The following is a 17115-nucleotide window of genomic DNA, read 5'->3' as shown; positions in this document are numbered from 1 at the left end:
TTCCTGTTTCCTCCTCAAACTGGATCCTTGGTAGAATGCAGGACTTGCTGAGACAGGTGAAGCAGTTGGTGCATGGGGCTCTTGCTGATGGGCTCTGGCTAATGCTTCCTCCTCAGGCAGGCAAGGGAGAGTTCACAGAGTAGTTTGGGAGCCCTGCAATGTTGATGCAAACCACTCAGTTTCCAAATGTCTTAGCACCCAGCTAAAAAAAAAAGTCCAGAATAGTTAATAGATGCTGACTGCCCTGGAAGGTGTTAGAGGGAAGCATGGTATTTACTACTGAAAGTGAAGACTCAAAGCAGTTGAACTCAAAACAGAACACTTCTCCACTGCAGAAAAATCTTCTTCTGTATATGTTTGCAATCTTTTCTTCCATTCTGTACAGGTTATTAACTGCTGACAAGAAATTCACATCTCATAAATAATGCTTAAGAGCCATCGCTATATAAATTGAATGTGTTATGAATTGTGATGGGCCTTTTTGTAGCATTCGATGCCTAGAGCAGGAAGAACAGAGGATGTCATTTTCATTAATTTCTAATGAGGTGCCAATTAAAGGCAGAGGAGACGCTCCAAAGGGAAGAGTGGCCAAGCTCCCCTGAATCCTCCACCCCGGGGCTGTCATCCAAGCACTGCTAGCAAAGCCTTCTCTAAAAATTCCATTAAATTACAGTCTCATCCAGAGCACACACAGACACATTCAGCTTCCCTTTGATCTTCAAAAGAGCAATTTGTAAGGCTAGTTCTGAGCCTTCTCACATAGGACAGCTGTAGGTGATAGGAATTGTTAATTGCCAGGACGTTCCCTGAGCTTTCAATAAGGGGGTGAATTTTGAAGATGAATTCTCTCCTCTGCCTGTGACTAGATAATTTAAGTCAATAATACCAAAGGAACACCCTTTTCCTGTGCTATCTTCCTGCGTGCCAATTAGAAAAGGTGTGTGGTGTAGGTGGGATGGGCCTGCATCCTAGAGCATCTTTCGCAGTCTCGGGACAGTTCTTGGGACAGTTCTCGGGACAGAGAACAGTCACATAGAGTAGGTTTGTCACCTGACTGGGTGACAGAACTGACCATTCCCGTTGGAGGTGTCTTGTCTCCTAAGACCACCTAGAGTGTGTTGTAACTCAGGCTATTGTCAATTGGCCATGCACAGCACCTGAATGCTGTGTGTGACCCCAAGGCATGGCTTTGTGATAGCTACGCATTGCTTCTCAACACCACAGAGTTAGTTAAGTGCTACTGTAAGAACTGTACATTTTTGCATGCTTTTAGGCAAGTCCACACGGCCAGTGCTGCTTTTATGATCTCATGGTTTTCAGAGTCAATTCTCTGCCGGGCCTCTGCAGCTTGTTGTCTTCACATACCTCTGTGGTCACTTTGCCTCTGTAACTCACTGTCAGACCAGAGTGACAAGTATTTTTTGAAATGATCTCAAAGCATTTAGTAAGTTTTATGAGGCGTAAGAGACACATAGGGTGAGCTCATAGTCTGGGGCTTAATGTGTCGCCTGGGAGAACTAGCTGGGCAGTGTGTTGGGACATGTTTGCTGGCCCACTCCCAGAAATTCTAGTTAGTGAAATAAGTCCCAGGTGGTTATTGATACCACTCTGGACAACCCTTAGTCTTCGAAGCTTTTCAACAAAAGATTTTCTGGGCCCATCCAAACACATTAGCAGTGGTCCCCAGGTCACAGTAGCACAAGCCTGCCTCAGGGAGCCCACACCAGCTGTCCCCGGGTTGATCAGAGATGTCTGCTGTCAGCATTGCCCTGCCACAGTGCCTAGCCTCTCAAGGACATTTTGATGAAAGCAGGGCATTAGCACATTGTCAGAGTATTTTCCACAGGGTGCCTATTAGGCGCACTACAGAAGGTGGAGGAGAGCTTGTCTCGGCTGTGCATGTGAATGAAATAACGTCAGCACTGAGAAGCTAGGGGATACCGAGCCTCCCAGAGGGAAACTGAGCAGAGCCTCACCACAGTGTAGAGTACTGTAGCTGACAGAATGAAGCTGAGTTCATTAAGAAACAGACCCCAAAGGAGGGTGCTGCCCATGCCACCTCCTGACTCTCCTACTGCCACCCTATCCCCTTACATGGAGGGTTCCTTTTCAGTGGCAGCTTGAGGTACTAATGTCTTAGTTCCAGGAACAGGGACAGCATGTTAGAGCTTGCTGGACAGCTTGCCCTAGACTGCATTTTGCAGACAAGAGGGGATTATTCTTAAAAGAATTGCTGATATTTTTATAGTTTTCATCTAATAATAAATAATTTTGGCTGCTTTTCCAGAAAGTTTTTGTAGGTTCATATAAGTTGTATGTGGCCTTATAGTTCCACCATTTTGGATGGACTCAGCCCCCTCTTTAGTCCTTTTGCTTTCCTGCCCCAGAGTTTTGCTTTTGCTAGAATTTTAGTATCAGTGGATTCACAGTGTACAATCTCAGGTCTGTGTCATGTGGCACACTTTGAGTGTCATCTGTGTTGCTGTTGGTCAGTTATTCTTCCTCTGAGAATGCCACACTGAGAGGGAATAGCCCATGTTTATAAGCTGCAGTGAGCATTTCCGTGTCAGTCTTTAGGTGGGTAGACATAATATACACATTAATTTTTATGGGGTAGACATGTGTTAAGTGGTAGATGTGCATCTGACATTAGCCAGCAGCCTTCCCAGTGTCCGGTGCCAGCTCCCAATTCATCATGGTGCTTCACACTCAAGCTTCTCTGTGCCCTTGACAACCTCAGGACTAGGTCTTTTCCTCTGACTGCCTAGCAAACACCTGTCTGCCAGTGTTACTAATTTTCTTCTTCTTGGGCCAGGGAGTGTCTTCTCTGTGTGCTTTGACTATGTAGACATATTGAAGTATCACTTCACCTTTCAAACATTGTTCATTTTACAACAAGAGTAACTGTTACAACAGATCGGCTGGTGGGATGAGGACACAGGACCCAGCCTGCAGCAGCTCCTGCTCTTGAGTCTAGTGGTGATGGCTCAGAGTTGCCATCTTAACAATTTCCAACCCACAAATACAAATACCTCTTCATTCACTTAGGTCTTTCAAAAATGCCTTAGCCATGTTTTATATTTTCAGTATATATCTTTGTTCAGGTGTCCCCATGTGTTTTGAATATCTGGTGGTACTGTGCTTGGAATCCTCAGGAAATGGTTGATTTTCCTGGAACCTCTCTGGTCCTGAAGCCTGGCCAGACCTCCTGTTAGTCCTCCATTCTGTAGATGCTGCACATGTGATCTTCCCTTACCCAGTCTGTGCCTTCCTTCCATTTCTTTTCCCTGTTTGTTGGGTAGATGTGCAGGAGGGGGCTGGAAGGTTAAATGCTAAGTGTGCACTTCCAGTACCCTTGCCTTCCTTTGTCTTAGGCTGAAGTTAAACATGACTTAAGGGTGAATTTCCCATAGCTGCTCTCACCCTAGTGTTAGTTGTTCTTAAGAAGGAATGTGTCCAGGGCAGTGTGGGAAACACTCACAGCCTGCAAAAGCAGATGGCTTAGCAGAGAAGGTCATGTGACTTGTAGGCGGGTTTTGCCATCCCACAGCTTCACTTGTGTCTGTGGAAAGATGCTCACTTCCTGGATCACACTGTGGCTGTTGACTGCTTATTGCAGCTAGAGGCTTCAGCATCAGTTAGTGCTCCTTTCTATTAGCCCTTCCTTCCCTCCTGTCTGTACATGCCCAAACCAGTGTCTTTGCCTCCTTAACCTCCATTTAGTTCTGCCCCTGAATCTCTTTAGATTTAGGACCCTGTACATGGTCTCTGCAGCAGAGTAACACCAGCTAACACCCAGCTACTCCACACACATACATTTGTCACCCATACACACATATCTGTGTGTGTGTGTGTGTGTGTGTGTGTGAGTGTGTGAAATTGTATTTCATAAAAATGATGGGCTATAAATTTATTCTTACAAATTAATGATAAGTTTGTAAGTTTTTGCCAGAGAGGTATCTTTTCCAGGGTTTTTCGTGCGTGTCTAAAGCTAGTTTGTCTGCTACTGGCTACTCCAGTGTCCCCAAGTGTTCTGTTGTGACTCCCCTAAGCAGGGCAGAGCGTTCCCGGGGAGGTGCCTGTTCTTTAAGTAATCCCAATACATTCAAAGCCCACAGTGTAAGCTCATTGTCTCATAGAAAACAGAAGGTCATTGAAAGACAGTTTCTAGAAATTTCAGCTGAGTGGAAATCTAATACATGCGATTTTTGCTTCAGTTCTGACTTGGTTCATTTGCTAGGCCAGCCTAATGGCCTGGCATGATCCTGCATTCCAACCATCCTCCCTCACCATCCCCATACATGAACTTCTGAGGAACTGGTCACTTCTTTTCCCTTTCACTTGGAGTGAGTTATGCTTCTTGAGTATTGGTTTAACATCAGCCTCCCTCCCTCCCTCTGTCCCCTTCCCCTTCCTATGCCATCCTCCAAAATCCCCAGGGACCTGGACTGTGTGGTGTCCACAGCCCCATGTGTAATGTAAGTGGGTTGTCTGCATGTATGTGTGTGTACTGTGTGTGTGCCTGGTGCCACTGAAGCTAGAAGGCTGTTGGCTCCCCTGGCACTGTAAGAATAGTTGATTGTGAGCCACCATGTGGATGCTGGGAACTGCATCTGGGTCTTTGGAAGAATATCAGGTGCTTTTAACCACTAAGCCATGTTTCCAAACCCCATCCTCCCATGCTGTTGTTAAGTCATATTCTGGGTGAAACCTTATCTAAATACAGTATTTTTGGAGGACAAGGTCTATATCATTGTCCCCCCCCCCCCCCACACACACACACACATCTGGAGTTGTATGTTCTTGTCCTTCCTGGCACTGATTACATGTTCTCATTGCCCATGAAAACGGACCTCCTTGCAGGGCACCCTGTGTGGTTGATCTCCCTGGATGCCCTGCTTTATTACCCATGAACTGATTGTGTTGATTCTGTTTGCAGCTGGTTTCTTGCTTTGCTTCCCATGACCTCCGTGCATCTCAGAGCTCTTTAGCTGCAGGAAGTGGTGGCTTCTTTCCCCTCTGTTCAGCCAGCAAAGACCATGCGTCTGTATGCAGGTGGGCAGTAATCTGTTGACTCCTTTGTTTTTGTTAGAAGGATTTTGCTACCACCTGCCCTCCAAGGTCAGTGTAAATGAAGTTCATGTCTTACTCTGGAAAGTACCTTTACCTAAACAGACTAAGGTCTTGATGAGGTCACACAACACATGTTCTGGAGACATAGACTCAAAGAAGGGAGCCACTTCAGCTTTTCTGTCTTATAGACAGAACACCATCCCATGGAAATAGCTGCAGCAAGTGCTTTCTCTGAGAGCATCTTAAAGGCCAGTGTGTCTCCCACGAGCCTCAGTCCCATCACTGTAATGTGTTCTTGGGTTGCTGGCTCCCATGGTACCAGGTGATATGGTCATTACAGCTGTTCTCTGAGACTCAGAAGCAGGCTGCTGAGGAGTCAAGTCCCTGGAGCAGGACTGAGTGGCTGAGAAGCTGCATCTCTCCCTACCTGATGGGGAAGGGGTCTGCTGAGACAGGCTCCACACAGCGGAGTTCTGAGACAAAGCAGAAGTGATCGTGTCACGGGGCTTTGTGCTTCACTGGAGTGCTCAGAACAGCCAGGTAGCTGGCCTCTCAGCAACTGTCCTGCCACATCCATGGCTGCAGGGTTACCCTCTTCCTCTTTTCCCAGGAGGCTTTGTAGGCAGGGAAGTGCTTGCAGAATAGCTGCTCAGTGTGGGGGTCAGTCACCAGTACCCCAGAGTTGGCTTTCCCAGAGACTCTCCTACTGTTAGGACAGGGAACCCCTTCGTGTCTAATCAGAGGCCTCACCACCCATGCACATGCTACTGTATGGTGCCTGGAAGGCAGCTAATATTGGCCTGTGGTGATCCCCGGCTGTTCCTGTAGCCTTCTGGAGGCTTCACTCACTCTCACACATCTTCTAGGAAGGTCCTACAGGGCTGTAGGGAGCAGGTCCATGCCAGCTTAATGTTCTCCTCAAGTCAGCAGTTTCTGTTGAGTCCTTAGTTGTCGGGATACCTACGTTTGCTGTGGAGGAAATGGCTGGTTCTGGGTTGTATGAGGGTGGTAGGTAGAGGATGCTTCAATTAAAGCCAAGTCCTGTGGGCCCCAGGGACAGATTGGAGTTTTTGTGAGGCCCAAGAAGCCTCTTCTTCAGCAGGATGTTCTACACATGCCAACATCCTTCCTCCTTGTTCTGTGTCATCCCTGGCCCTTGGGAGGGGACAGATGAGTCAGCACAGTGAGTCCTTGTCACTGGTACATAGGGCAAGGTGTTTCTTTCTCTGGGCCAAGCCCTGCCAAATTATAGATTTATGTTAATATTCTTGCTTCAATTAAGTTGTTTTTCCCTGGAGCTGAACTGTTATATCAGAATTAATTTTCTGTTGAATCTGGAGTAACTGACCAAAATACTGGGGAGAGGAAGAAGCAAACATGAGTGGGCACTTGTGATGAGTTTGGTTCTTTGCTGCCCATACAGCTCATTTGTAATCCCTGGGAGCCTCTCAAGCCATCGTTATGTATTACGTGTGAATCTGAGTAGAAGTGTGGATTAAATACACCCGTAGAGAACAAACCTATTAGTGCCCAAAGGCACATGCCTGACGCACCCTGGTCACTCGTGGAACTAGAAGTGCCTGTGCTGGTCTTCTTTGCAATGGGAGAGGGCACCTTCACTAACACTGAATATCCCTTTATGCTAGAAGTGATTCCTTTGTTTTTAATGAGTCGTCCGTTAAAGTTATTTATTGTGTTTATCTTCATTGGGTTCCCCCAGAAGAATGGAATGTGAGTCTCTGAATGCTGTTACTCTTGGGGAGGCATGCAGCACATGGATAGACATGGTCAGTTTAGTTACATCGGGTAGACGCATCACCAAGGTATCATATGGTGACAGTGGTGGGGGTGGGAGTCAGTGCTGGCCAGCTGGGAGGAGGCGTCCTGAACCAAGAAGACAGTGGGCCTGCACGGGACAGCTGATGGTGTGGGTTCCCAGTGTGGGACTGGGTGGAGCCCAGTAGTGAGAGAGTGGGATGACAGTGCCCAGCTAGGGGTTTGTAGAACTTGGCAAGTTTATTTTTCCTAGCATTGAAGGGTTTTATGCACAAGAGTGACTTACATTTTAAAATACCCTTGTGGGAGGGAAGTGGAAATGATGGTGTGTGTATGGTCTCAGGAATAAGTAAAGGCTGATGGCCATGGCTTGGCCTCTAGGGAAGGGTAACAGAAAATGAGATGACTTGAAGTTTATTATATTCATATATTCTGTTATATCCAAAGAGGAATTAACAAATATGAAACAAATACATCTCACTCTAGTTATTCTAAGCATTGACCCATATGTCCCAAAGCCCTTCTAAATGCTGTAAGAGAGGGGCCTCTGGCAGGCCATGGTGGAACCATTGTTCCTATTCCTTTGGCATGTGGTGTGTATTCCTGCCACGGTAGCTTTGCATATGATGGAGAGAAGGGCAGATTCAGGATGTGACTTAGAGGTTGTCTGAAGAAACCACTCATGAGGATAATAAGGTCCGCGTGAGGAGAAGGGAAGGAATGGAATCTGGGATTTGACAAGAATAGTACCTGGGTGGATATTTGCCACTTATGAAGCAGGGAAGGGTAGGTCAGTCAGTGTAGGCTTGAGAATTCGGTTCTGTCCTGAGCACAGTACAGGGGAGTTTCATATTGGCCAGCCTGACTGGGGTGACAGAGGGTGACAACACAAAGTATGGGCAAGCACAGACGCCAGGATCTGGCTGAAAGGAGAGGGTGAGTGTAAGGAGTAGGTGTCCGTCCCCGTCGTCCCCCCCCCCCCAGTCTGGTCCCACCGCCATGCCAGCCCCAAATAACACACAGAGACTCTGTTGGCCAGGAACTAGTTTCTTATTGGCTATCTCTGTCTTAATTATTAACCCATTTCTATTAATCTAAGTATTTCCACGTGGTCTCATCTTACCGGAGAGTGGGCCAGAGTTCTCTCCTTTCTCTACATGCTGACCCCTCCTTACTTACTACTTCTCCAATCCTCGCCTCCTAATCCCGCCTATCTTGTTTTCCTATTGGCCAACAGTGCTTTATTCATTAACCAGTATGAGAAACATATTTACAGACTGACATCTCCCATCAGGTGAGGATGAAGTCATCCCCTCAAACTCATGGTTGGCCTTTGCCTGTCCTTTAGGCTGAGAGGACAGTGTTGTGACCTCTGCTCCTTTGTCCAGCCTTGTTACTTTGAAAGAAATGAGCACTATCTGAGGCGCCCTGGGGTGTGTGGGAATTACAGAACTATTGGTCCTTGGCTTCATCAAGTCTAGTCAGATAGACCATTGAAGTGAAAAAATTCACACAAGTAGCTTTAAAATTATAGTTGTAACAAGTAATTAAAATAGTTCAAGATGCCATGAGAGTCTAGGGAATCATGTGGGAGGCACTTGTGTGTAGGATGGTGTGTGTGAGAGAGGCAGCCTTGGGGTCTGCCCCTGGAGGGTTGCAGTGCAGTCAGCAGGAAAACGGAGTCTGGGCTAAATGTGGAAGCTGTACCCATTGTCACTGTCTTGTGGAAGACAAGGAGGCTCAGAAAGAGATGCATGTCAGGGCCTGCTGAAAGCAGGAAGGTCACCCCAGAGCAGGCTTCTTGAAAACCTACATTGCTCTACTGCAGGCCCAGATAGAGGCCACAATGAGAAAAGAAACAAAAAACAAGAAATGTGAGCGCTTCCAAGGGCTAATACCCGCCCCCCAGCTCCTGAAGGGCTTGGAGAAGGTAGTCAGTTCCTGTGGCAGAAATTTCTTTGAGCCATTTCATGGTAATAAATGTTCAGCTCTACACAGCAGAGCCCAGCAGCTCCTCCTCCTCCTTGTGCATAGGGGCCAAAAGGCTTGCTTGGAGGAAAGTTTCACAAGCTGCAGCATCCTTCATGGTGTGGCTACTCAGTCCCCTCCCTCATGGTGGCAGTGGAGGTCAGAGACAGAAGTCGGGTAAAATGAGGGTCCCCAGTGGGTGACAGGACACTGCTGAGACAGGGTAGAGAGTGGTGGGGACATTTTCATGGCTGGAGTGTAGAGGAGGAGTAGTGATGGCCAGCTGCAGGGTGGGGGGCTTGTGGTTTTCAAATGAGTGCTTACCCAGCTGGGCTGTGACAGTTTGCCTTCACCCCTGACACTCTCCGGCCTGAGATGAGTGCCGGGCGGGTCCCATCCACCAGTGCACACATGTACTGAGCAAACTCCTTTCTCCTCTCCCTCGAATTCCGTTTTGTTAGACTATGTAGCATTTGTAGATTTAGGTGTTTGGTTTGGGGAAAGCGGGTACATGTTCTGCTTTAGAACCTCCCGGTGGGGCTCAGCACCTTTGGCTGCAACTCCTCCTTCCCCTTGGAGGACTGCTTGAGGATCATCAGGGCTTTGGTTCCAGGGCCCTAGACAGCTGGGCACAGACTCAGCTCATTGAGCTGACTTCAGGTCTGGTTCTTGGATAATGACTTTCCTTCAACCGTGTGGAGCCAAGGGTGGGAGAGAATGTAAAGCAGACACATCCCATTCCCCGAACACCTGCAGCTGCCTCCCATGTGCTGGGCCTGATGAAATAAATGCATTGAGATCCTTTAATGCATTGCAGCTACAAATTCTGCCTTGGGCATTGGGTCAGAGGATGTGGTGTAATCCAGGGATTTCTGCTGGTGGAGTGTAAGTGGCTAATGCTTTCCAACAAGCACTGCTGTACCTACCACCTGATGTTCCCAGTGTGCACTTACAAATGAGCTGGGGGTTTGATGAGCTGTCCCCAGGCTTAAGAAATCTCCTTCCTGGAAAAATGGCACTTGGTTTACTTTGGTTGATTTTGTTTTTGTTGTTTCCTTGAAGACAGGGTCTCATGCAGCCAAGGGTGACCTTCAACTTCTCATCCTCTTATACCTTCCTAGTGCTGGAATTCCAGGCATATGCCACCATGCTTGGTTTTATGCTATTCTCTATCTCCAGTACTGTTAGTTTCACTTTAGATGCCATATTTAACTCCTATAGTACTGTGATTTGGAGATGCCCCCATGGAGCACTGAGGGGTCCTGCATAGCTTCTGCTTGCTGTGCCTATGTAAGAATGACTTAAGTCTCACCTGGACGGCATGGCCTAAGCCTAGCCACAATGTTGTACCTGTGGTCTGGGGGCCGGTGAGCATGTACTCTGTGTGGGCAGTTTGTACACTGCTACCTCACACTGCACACCAGCAGAGGCTTTTGCATGCCTCAGTTCTCCAGCTTGTCAGTATTTTTAGGATCTGCTTGAACCTTTAACAATTTGAAATTCAAATGCGGAGGGAAGTGTAAAAGTGGGGTAGACACACTGAGCAGTTGAGGCTTGTCCTGTCCTGGTCTTTAATGAAACAGCATAAGAGGGCTTCCAAGTGGGGGACCTGCAGGAAAGCAAGTGCCTCGTTAATTAAAATCCAAGAGTTCAGAGCTGCCTGGTTTTACCAACTTGAAATGGTGTTCCTACTCTGAGATGAGGCCAGTAAGCAGCCTTCTTGCCAGGTGTAGGGTAAATGCAAATTCCAAGGAGAAACAGCGGTAATCCTTGCTCAGATCCTAGAGTAGGAGGGAAATGCTCGCTTGCCTCCTAGCTCTTCCCTGCCTTCTTTGTAGTGGTTATCCCTCTGGACAGTGGCAGGGAACACTGAGAGGAGGGAACTGTGAGGTGGCTACCTTGTTCTGCTCCAAGCCACCTCTCTACTAGATTGGGTGGTACTCACAGATGTCAGTTTTTGCTTAAGGGTGCAGCAGGGAGTACTGCCCTGCTGCTTTGGAAACTCTTCAAACAAGGCCTGTCTGCCTACTGTGGCATGTGTGCATGCTCTCAGTGCCCAGGCTCAGAACATTTACGTCTTGTGAACATTAGCTGTGGCAGAGAGCATCGGAATTAATATTAATGGAGTGAGCTTCGGCATTGTGTGCTAAAGGGTAAGAGTAGAACTTGGCCTCCTAACAGATGGTGTTTCACACATCAGTCACAGGGCATCAGCTTCACATCTGTAGTACATGGTTGGCTGGAGCCATGTGTCCTGTCTCTGAATCCAGATGTGCTAGGCCTGTGTGGCCTGTGTGTGAATCCAGATGTTCTAGACCTGGGCCTCCATTGGTGCCTCCTTTCACTTTCGCACATACCTGGTGCTCATGGAGTTGAGAAGAGGTTGTCAGATCCCGCTGGAACTGGAGCTGCCTGGTTGGTGCTGGGACACAAACACACACAGGTCCTCTTTGGGAAAAGCAGTGTGTGCTTTTAATCACTGAACCATCACTCCTGCTCCCTGGCAAACTTCATTCTAGACAGAAGTTTCTGCAGTTAGGCTCTGAGCCTCTGGTACTTCCCTTGCCTCTCATGCTTCCCTCCTCCAGTTGCAGTCCGGCCAGACCCTGGCATGATAGGGCCACTCATCTTCCTAGTGCTGCCTGCTGAGTTGAAGAGGTCTTCCCAGCCTCTCTGGAGACCAGCGCACATCCTACGTTGTGGGGACTGGTGCACCTATGGTTGAGCCTCCCTAACTTTTGTTTCTCAAGCTCAGACTGGCCTGTCAGAAGTGGGGATAGTGGCTGGTCCACATAGAGGGTGCAGCCCAGAGGAGCAAGGCAGGCATGGCCCTGGAAAAAGCATGCTTAGAGGGCTAGCTGCTACTTCCCTCCCTGTTTGATGAAGGGTGTGTCCCAAATTGTCCTCCCTCACTAGCCAGTAGGCAAAGAGTTACTCAAGTCCCTGAGCACATTGGAGGAGTGCCAGCTTCAAGCTGTTGTCCAAGGAGCTCACCTTCCTAGGCTCTGCAGAGCAGGACAGGTACCATGTTACATGTTGGGGTTGGACCGCACCTGTACGTCATGTCTTTACAAACACTGTCCTTGGGTGTTCTGTTTTAGGAGTGAGCATCAATTGTCTTCAGCCGCCACAGTCCCTCTTAGTACTTACACCATAGTGAGGATAAGCTAGTACATTGAAATTGCTTCCAAAACTGCCTGCTGCTGAGGAGGGGGCTTTGTGTAAGGGGAGTGGAGCTCTATGTGAAAGCAGAGTCTCACTTGAGCTAAGAGGAAAAGGGCTGTTTGGCAGGCGCCTTGCGAGTAACAGCCATGGTATCACAGTTGTTGCCGCCTTCTTTGACCTTTTCAAGAAAGAACCCAGAACTGTTTTGTCCCCCTCCGTTTCTGAGACCCCCTTACCCACCTTCTGGGCTCTAGGAACGACTTGCAGAAGTTTTAAGCCAAACGCAGGCAGTGATTTCCAGTCCTTTTGTCTGTCACTCAAGAGCATCCATCTCCAGAGTAATGCAAAGTGTGAGACCCCTGCAGCGGTTTCTGGAAAGGTCTGTGCTGTTCCCAAGAAGGGAAGGTAGAGATTTGTTAATCTAGCTGCTGCCTGGGCGTCATCTGCAGTTCTCCTTTGTAATAAACTTTCCGCTTTCCTTTGTTTTGAAAAAATTGAATTTCACCCACTAGTTATTCCCAGATAGTGCTGTCAGAGTGCATCCTGCACTCTGACAGCAACGCCAACATGCATTCAATGCTACCTCAGCACCAGGGACAATTCCGGCCTGATGGGTGACCCTGATGGGGATTGAGTAGAGCCTTTACTATGCGTCTAATAACCTCAGTGTAGCCATGGGGAAGTGGCCACAGGTCCTGAAGTCTCCCCAGGTCCTGAAGTGCAGCTGCCGCTCACTGAGTTTCTGGCTTGCCGAGCTTGGAGCCCGTTCTGGGCTGCATCTGACAGATGCTCCAGGGTGTGGAATGCAGACTCTTGGCTCTGAGCACCCTAGTGGACAGAGGCTGCCAGTGTGTTTCCCTTGCCGGCTGTAGAAGGGTGAGGATTTTGAGCTAGCAGGAAGGCTCCAACTCACCTGATTGCTGCTGCTTTCCACCAGTTGAGTAGAGTTAACCCCACCATCCTGATGAGAGGGGCAGCAGGTACCCCTGCCCTTCTTCTGTTGGTGCCCCAGCTTGGCAGCAGCTTCCCCTGTGAAGCTTGACCCATGAAAAATGATTGAGCATGTTAGATGGAGGATGTGTACCGAGGGCATGGGCTCTGCTGTGGGATTTCAGAAGACAGACAACTGGTGTCCAGTATCTGGGGTAATGAACTTAGCACTAACACTAACACATAAGCTCACTAATCCTAACTCTGCTTTTCTACCAAGTGCGAGCTTGCCTTTTCGGGAGACAAAGATTTCATGTCTGTTCTTTTCTTTAAACCCAGTCCCAATTTAGAGTCAAGCACATTGCCCTTCTCTCCCTGGGAAGCGTTAATAATGTTTCTCCAACAGTGGATGGCCCAGGCTGTACCCCTCCACCCACCAGCTGGAAGCATGTGCCCTTGTACACAGTGTAAGCAAGCAGCTGCCAGGCAGGGTGATGGGCATTTGTGTCTTTTAAGACTGCCTCCCCTTCCACACATATCTCCCCCTCCCCCACCCAAGACTGTTGGAATGAAGGGAATCCTTACATTTAGGGCACCGCATCTTGAGTTAATCCTCCACCTCAGAGCTTTGTCCGCTCTGGCCAGTTGGTCTTTAGCTTCCACTGCTCTATAGATGTAGAGGGATGGAGGCGAGGGGTGAGCACTGAGAGCTGCTCCACACACAGATTAGGAAGGCATTTGCATCTGTTAGGGCCTGCCATTGCTGCTGAGTGAGGCCCACAGGTCTGGGAGGCATGGCTACACACAATGGTGCAGATGAGGACAGAGGGAGCAATTGGCGCTGGCAGCAGCCCTCTTGCAAGAATCTCCAGACTCTGGAGAGGACTGCACAGACCTCACCTTTCTAGAGGTCACTGGGGAGGAGCAGTTGGCTTCATATACTTCATTCTCCTTTATGCTGGGAGCTGAGTCTTGACCCCAGGGCCGCCGCCTCATTTCCCCGAAGAACACCCTGTCCACATGCACATCTCCCTGCTCTGTAGGCCTCTCCTCTGTCCTTGGGCTTCCTCTTCTCTTTGCCAAACCTGGGTCTCCCTTGGACCTACAGCTGCCTCCACAGTTTGGAGGGCAGCCTAGGTGGGAGCCCTGAGAGAGGGCCCCATCTCATCTCTGCCCTCTCAGGGAGTTAGAGCATAGGGTCCTTGCAGATGACATCAGTCAGCCCCTGCTCCCAGCAGTTAGTTCTTCCTTTCCTGTGTAGTGACCTTCCTTCTCCAGGGCTGGAAGCACCCATTTTCTGTCCAGATCCCAAGCCACTTGTGGGTATGATTCCATCCCCAACCCAGCCCTTAGCTGGCCTTAGCTGTGTAAGCCACTACATGTGTCCTGTGGTGGCTACCATAGCTTGCCAGGGCTTCTAAGCTGGCATGGTTGTTGCAAGCAAAGCCAGAGCCTACACCCTACCCAGGGGAAGGAAGGGCTCCAGGTCCCACTGTGCCAGGGAGATGTGGGGTGGCAAGTGCTGGGCCCATGGGAGAGGTTGGGATACTGAGCAGCATGAAGCCTTGCACCAATCCCATGTCCCCTGCCATGTACCCCCTCACTATGCCAGCCAGGCCCCCTAATGACCTGTTCCCTCTTCCTTACCTGCAGGTTACGTGTTCTGTATGTTACACCGTCTCCCTGAGCAGCATGACTGTACATTCGACCACATGGGCCGCGGCCGTGAGGAAGCCATCATGAAAATGGTGAAACTGGACCGGAAAGTGGGGCGCTCCTGCCAGCGCATCGGGGAGGGGTGCTCCTGAGGGCCAAGCAGGGCCACCACACGACGCTGTTCTTAGTTCACTAATGTTAGCCTTATTTAGGACAAAGTCAGCCAGACACCTTGTACTGGGCACGCGTCAGACTACAGCCGGCCGTTTCCTTTCTTTAGCCAGCCATCCTGGTACTGTAGTTTAGGGGTTGATGGTGGATGAAATTGATTTCTGGCTGGTTACTAAGGTGCCTGCTAGCCATTGTATAAAATTAAAACATGAAGAATATTTTTTTTGAGCATGGCTAGTGGATTTAAAACAACACATACCTGTCACTGCTGGAGTCAAACTTACAAAAAGCCTTAAGAGGAAAGTGTCCAGACCGGACTGAGTCGCTAGAGGAGGCACAGGCCTCACAGCCACATGGGCGGGTGGCTTTGACAGGAACTCTTCGTGTCCGGCCTTTCACCTCTTCACTTTTGCTTGGTCCCAGCAGGACCTGATGGCCACGTGTGCCTTGGCCACGGGAGGCTGCTGAGACTGGCCACGTGGCTGGGCTGGGCAGTGGCCTCGCTCTCCCTCAGTGCTGGAAGTGGGGGGTGGGGGCCGATTCTAATGGAGGAAGCCTTTTACCTGATGTTATAGGGAACTCGTCACACAAGAAGACAACTTCACTTTAAAGTTAGCTCCACTCAAGATTAGTCCACGCATGCTTCCACCTTTCCTGCACAGGATCCGTGGCCATGACCCACTGGCTCTGGCTGCAGCTTGACAAGGGTAAGAGTTGCTTGTGGCAGCCTTGTACCTGGGCCTTGGCAACGAGATTTCTGTATTTGGAGTTTTTTTTTACAAGGATGTTCCATAGCCACAAGAATAAGTGGGTGTGCCGGGGAAGCTGCTGCCCTCCCGGCAGGAGCCACCTCTTGTTTTGATGCAGCCATAGTCTGAGGACAAGCAGGCCATCCACCTCAGGGTAGGTTCAGGAAGGGCAGTGGGCTCCACGGGGCCATGGTGTGGCTCTATCTAGAATGTCTGATGGTGGCTCTGGTGGGAGGCAGCTCTCAGCCTGGACCAGATGGAGCAGGTATGTGGGGCTGGTTAGAAACCGATAGCAGTCAGGTGGGCAGGGCTGGGTAGATGCTAGGATTCCCTTGAAAGCCTGGATCAGGTCTAAGTGCCTGCCACACAGGTGCCATTTGTTCCAGTCTGTGGCTTGGCATGGGGCTGTCCACCCCTGTCTGCTGATGAATGGTTTAAACCCACAGACTTTCCTTTGTGTAGTTGAGCAAGGTCTACTTTCCAGATAAACAGTGCATTTGCAAGTACAATTTCTTGATCCAAAATACCGAATAGGAAATCATGTTCTCCCCACCCTACATCCACTCTGCACCCGCCAGATGGGACCCAATGCACAATCTCCAGCCTTAATTCTTGCTTCAGGACCCAGACCAGCGCCTCCCTCTAGGGCAGCCCAGGGCACTGGGGGCCAGGTCTGCCCAGCGTTTACCACTGTTGTTAAGCCACAGCCCTCTGGCCACATGGCCATCCTCAGCGAGGCGTCACGTGCCCTTCTTAACCCCTCAGGTCCCCGCAGCACTGGGAGGGGGGTGCCGGGGACCGTGTACCCAGGGATCACAGCCAGGTTCAAGCCTCCTGGGAGAACTGGGGAGGGAGGGAGGGCTTGTTCCCTGCAGTGTCTGTTCTGTGAAGTTTGTTACATGTAAGGGAAGCGGAAATTCTTGTATCTTTAAAGAGGAAATCTTATTTAACCCGTTGTGTCCTAGATTGACTTACACACATAGCCTAGAGCTCAGTTTTAGTTTAACATTGTGAAAATATTAAAAGAATCTTGTAACTTTATTCTTTTTTTCTCCTGCTGAAAAAAAAAATTAAACCAATCGTACAGACATTTGGATTGTCTATTTTGGCGGTTCTCCTGGTGCCCCCAATGGCCAGGAAATGAATGCAGCGCGTCCCTGGCCTGTGACTGCAGGGTGTTCTGCAGTACTCGGTGCTTGGGGTGATCTACCCAGTGAGTAGCTGCTTCCCTGGTGTCTGAGGCCTGGAGGCTTTAGTGCAGGTATTGCAAGGGTTGGTATGTCTCTGGAACCATTCTTGTGGACCCCAGGTATGGGAGGGTTGGGTGTCTGTGTCTGTGTCCTAGGGATGCTCAGGGCTCACAAGTGTTAGATCCTAAACCTAGCCCATATGTCAGAAGCATCATGGGGAGAACACAGCCAGGCAACAGTGGAAGCCACATGCCTTTGCCTTCATTCATTTTTTTTCCCCCTTTTGGATATTTGTTGGGTTTTAAAGACTAACTTGTGAATTACTTCATGCCTCATATTCACCTCTGACTTCACTTAGTTTTATAGTCATTTTTTTTTTCTTCACTTTTTATTCTAAGGATTGAACCCAGGTCTTGTGCACACATTGGGCCTTTGAA

At 49.2% G+C, this 17115-nt stretch overlaps 1 protein-coding gene across 1 annotated transcript in view; it reads left to right on the top strand.

Moving 5' to 3' along the window:
• Zfand3 (zinc finger AN1-type containing 3) overlaps positions 1-16578 on the top strand; it is a 191604-nt gene extending 175026 nt beyond the window's left edge. Inside the window, exon 6 of the mRNA XM_051187085.1 lies at positions 14566-16578. Coding sequence (XP_051043042.1) covers positions 14566-14720 — 155 coding nt within the window. The 3' untranslated portion in view covers positions 14721-16578. The remainder of the gene's footprint in view (positions 1-14565) is intronic.
• Positions 16579-17115: the final 537 nt, after the last annotated feature.

This window comes from Phodopus roborovskii, unplaced genomic scaffold (assembly GCF_943737965.1).
Source record: "Phodopus roborovskii unplaced genomic scaffold, PHOROB, whole genome shotgun sequence".
In the NCBI taxonomy this organism is placed as follows: Eukaryota; Metazoa; Chordata; class Mammalia; order Rodentia; family Cricetidae; genus Phodopus; species Phodopus roborovskii.
This window is presented reverse-complemented; position numbering and strand designations above follow the sequence as displayed.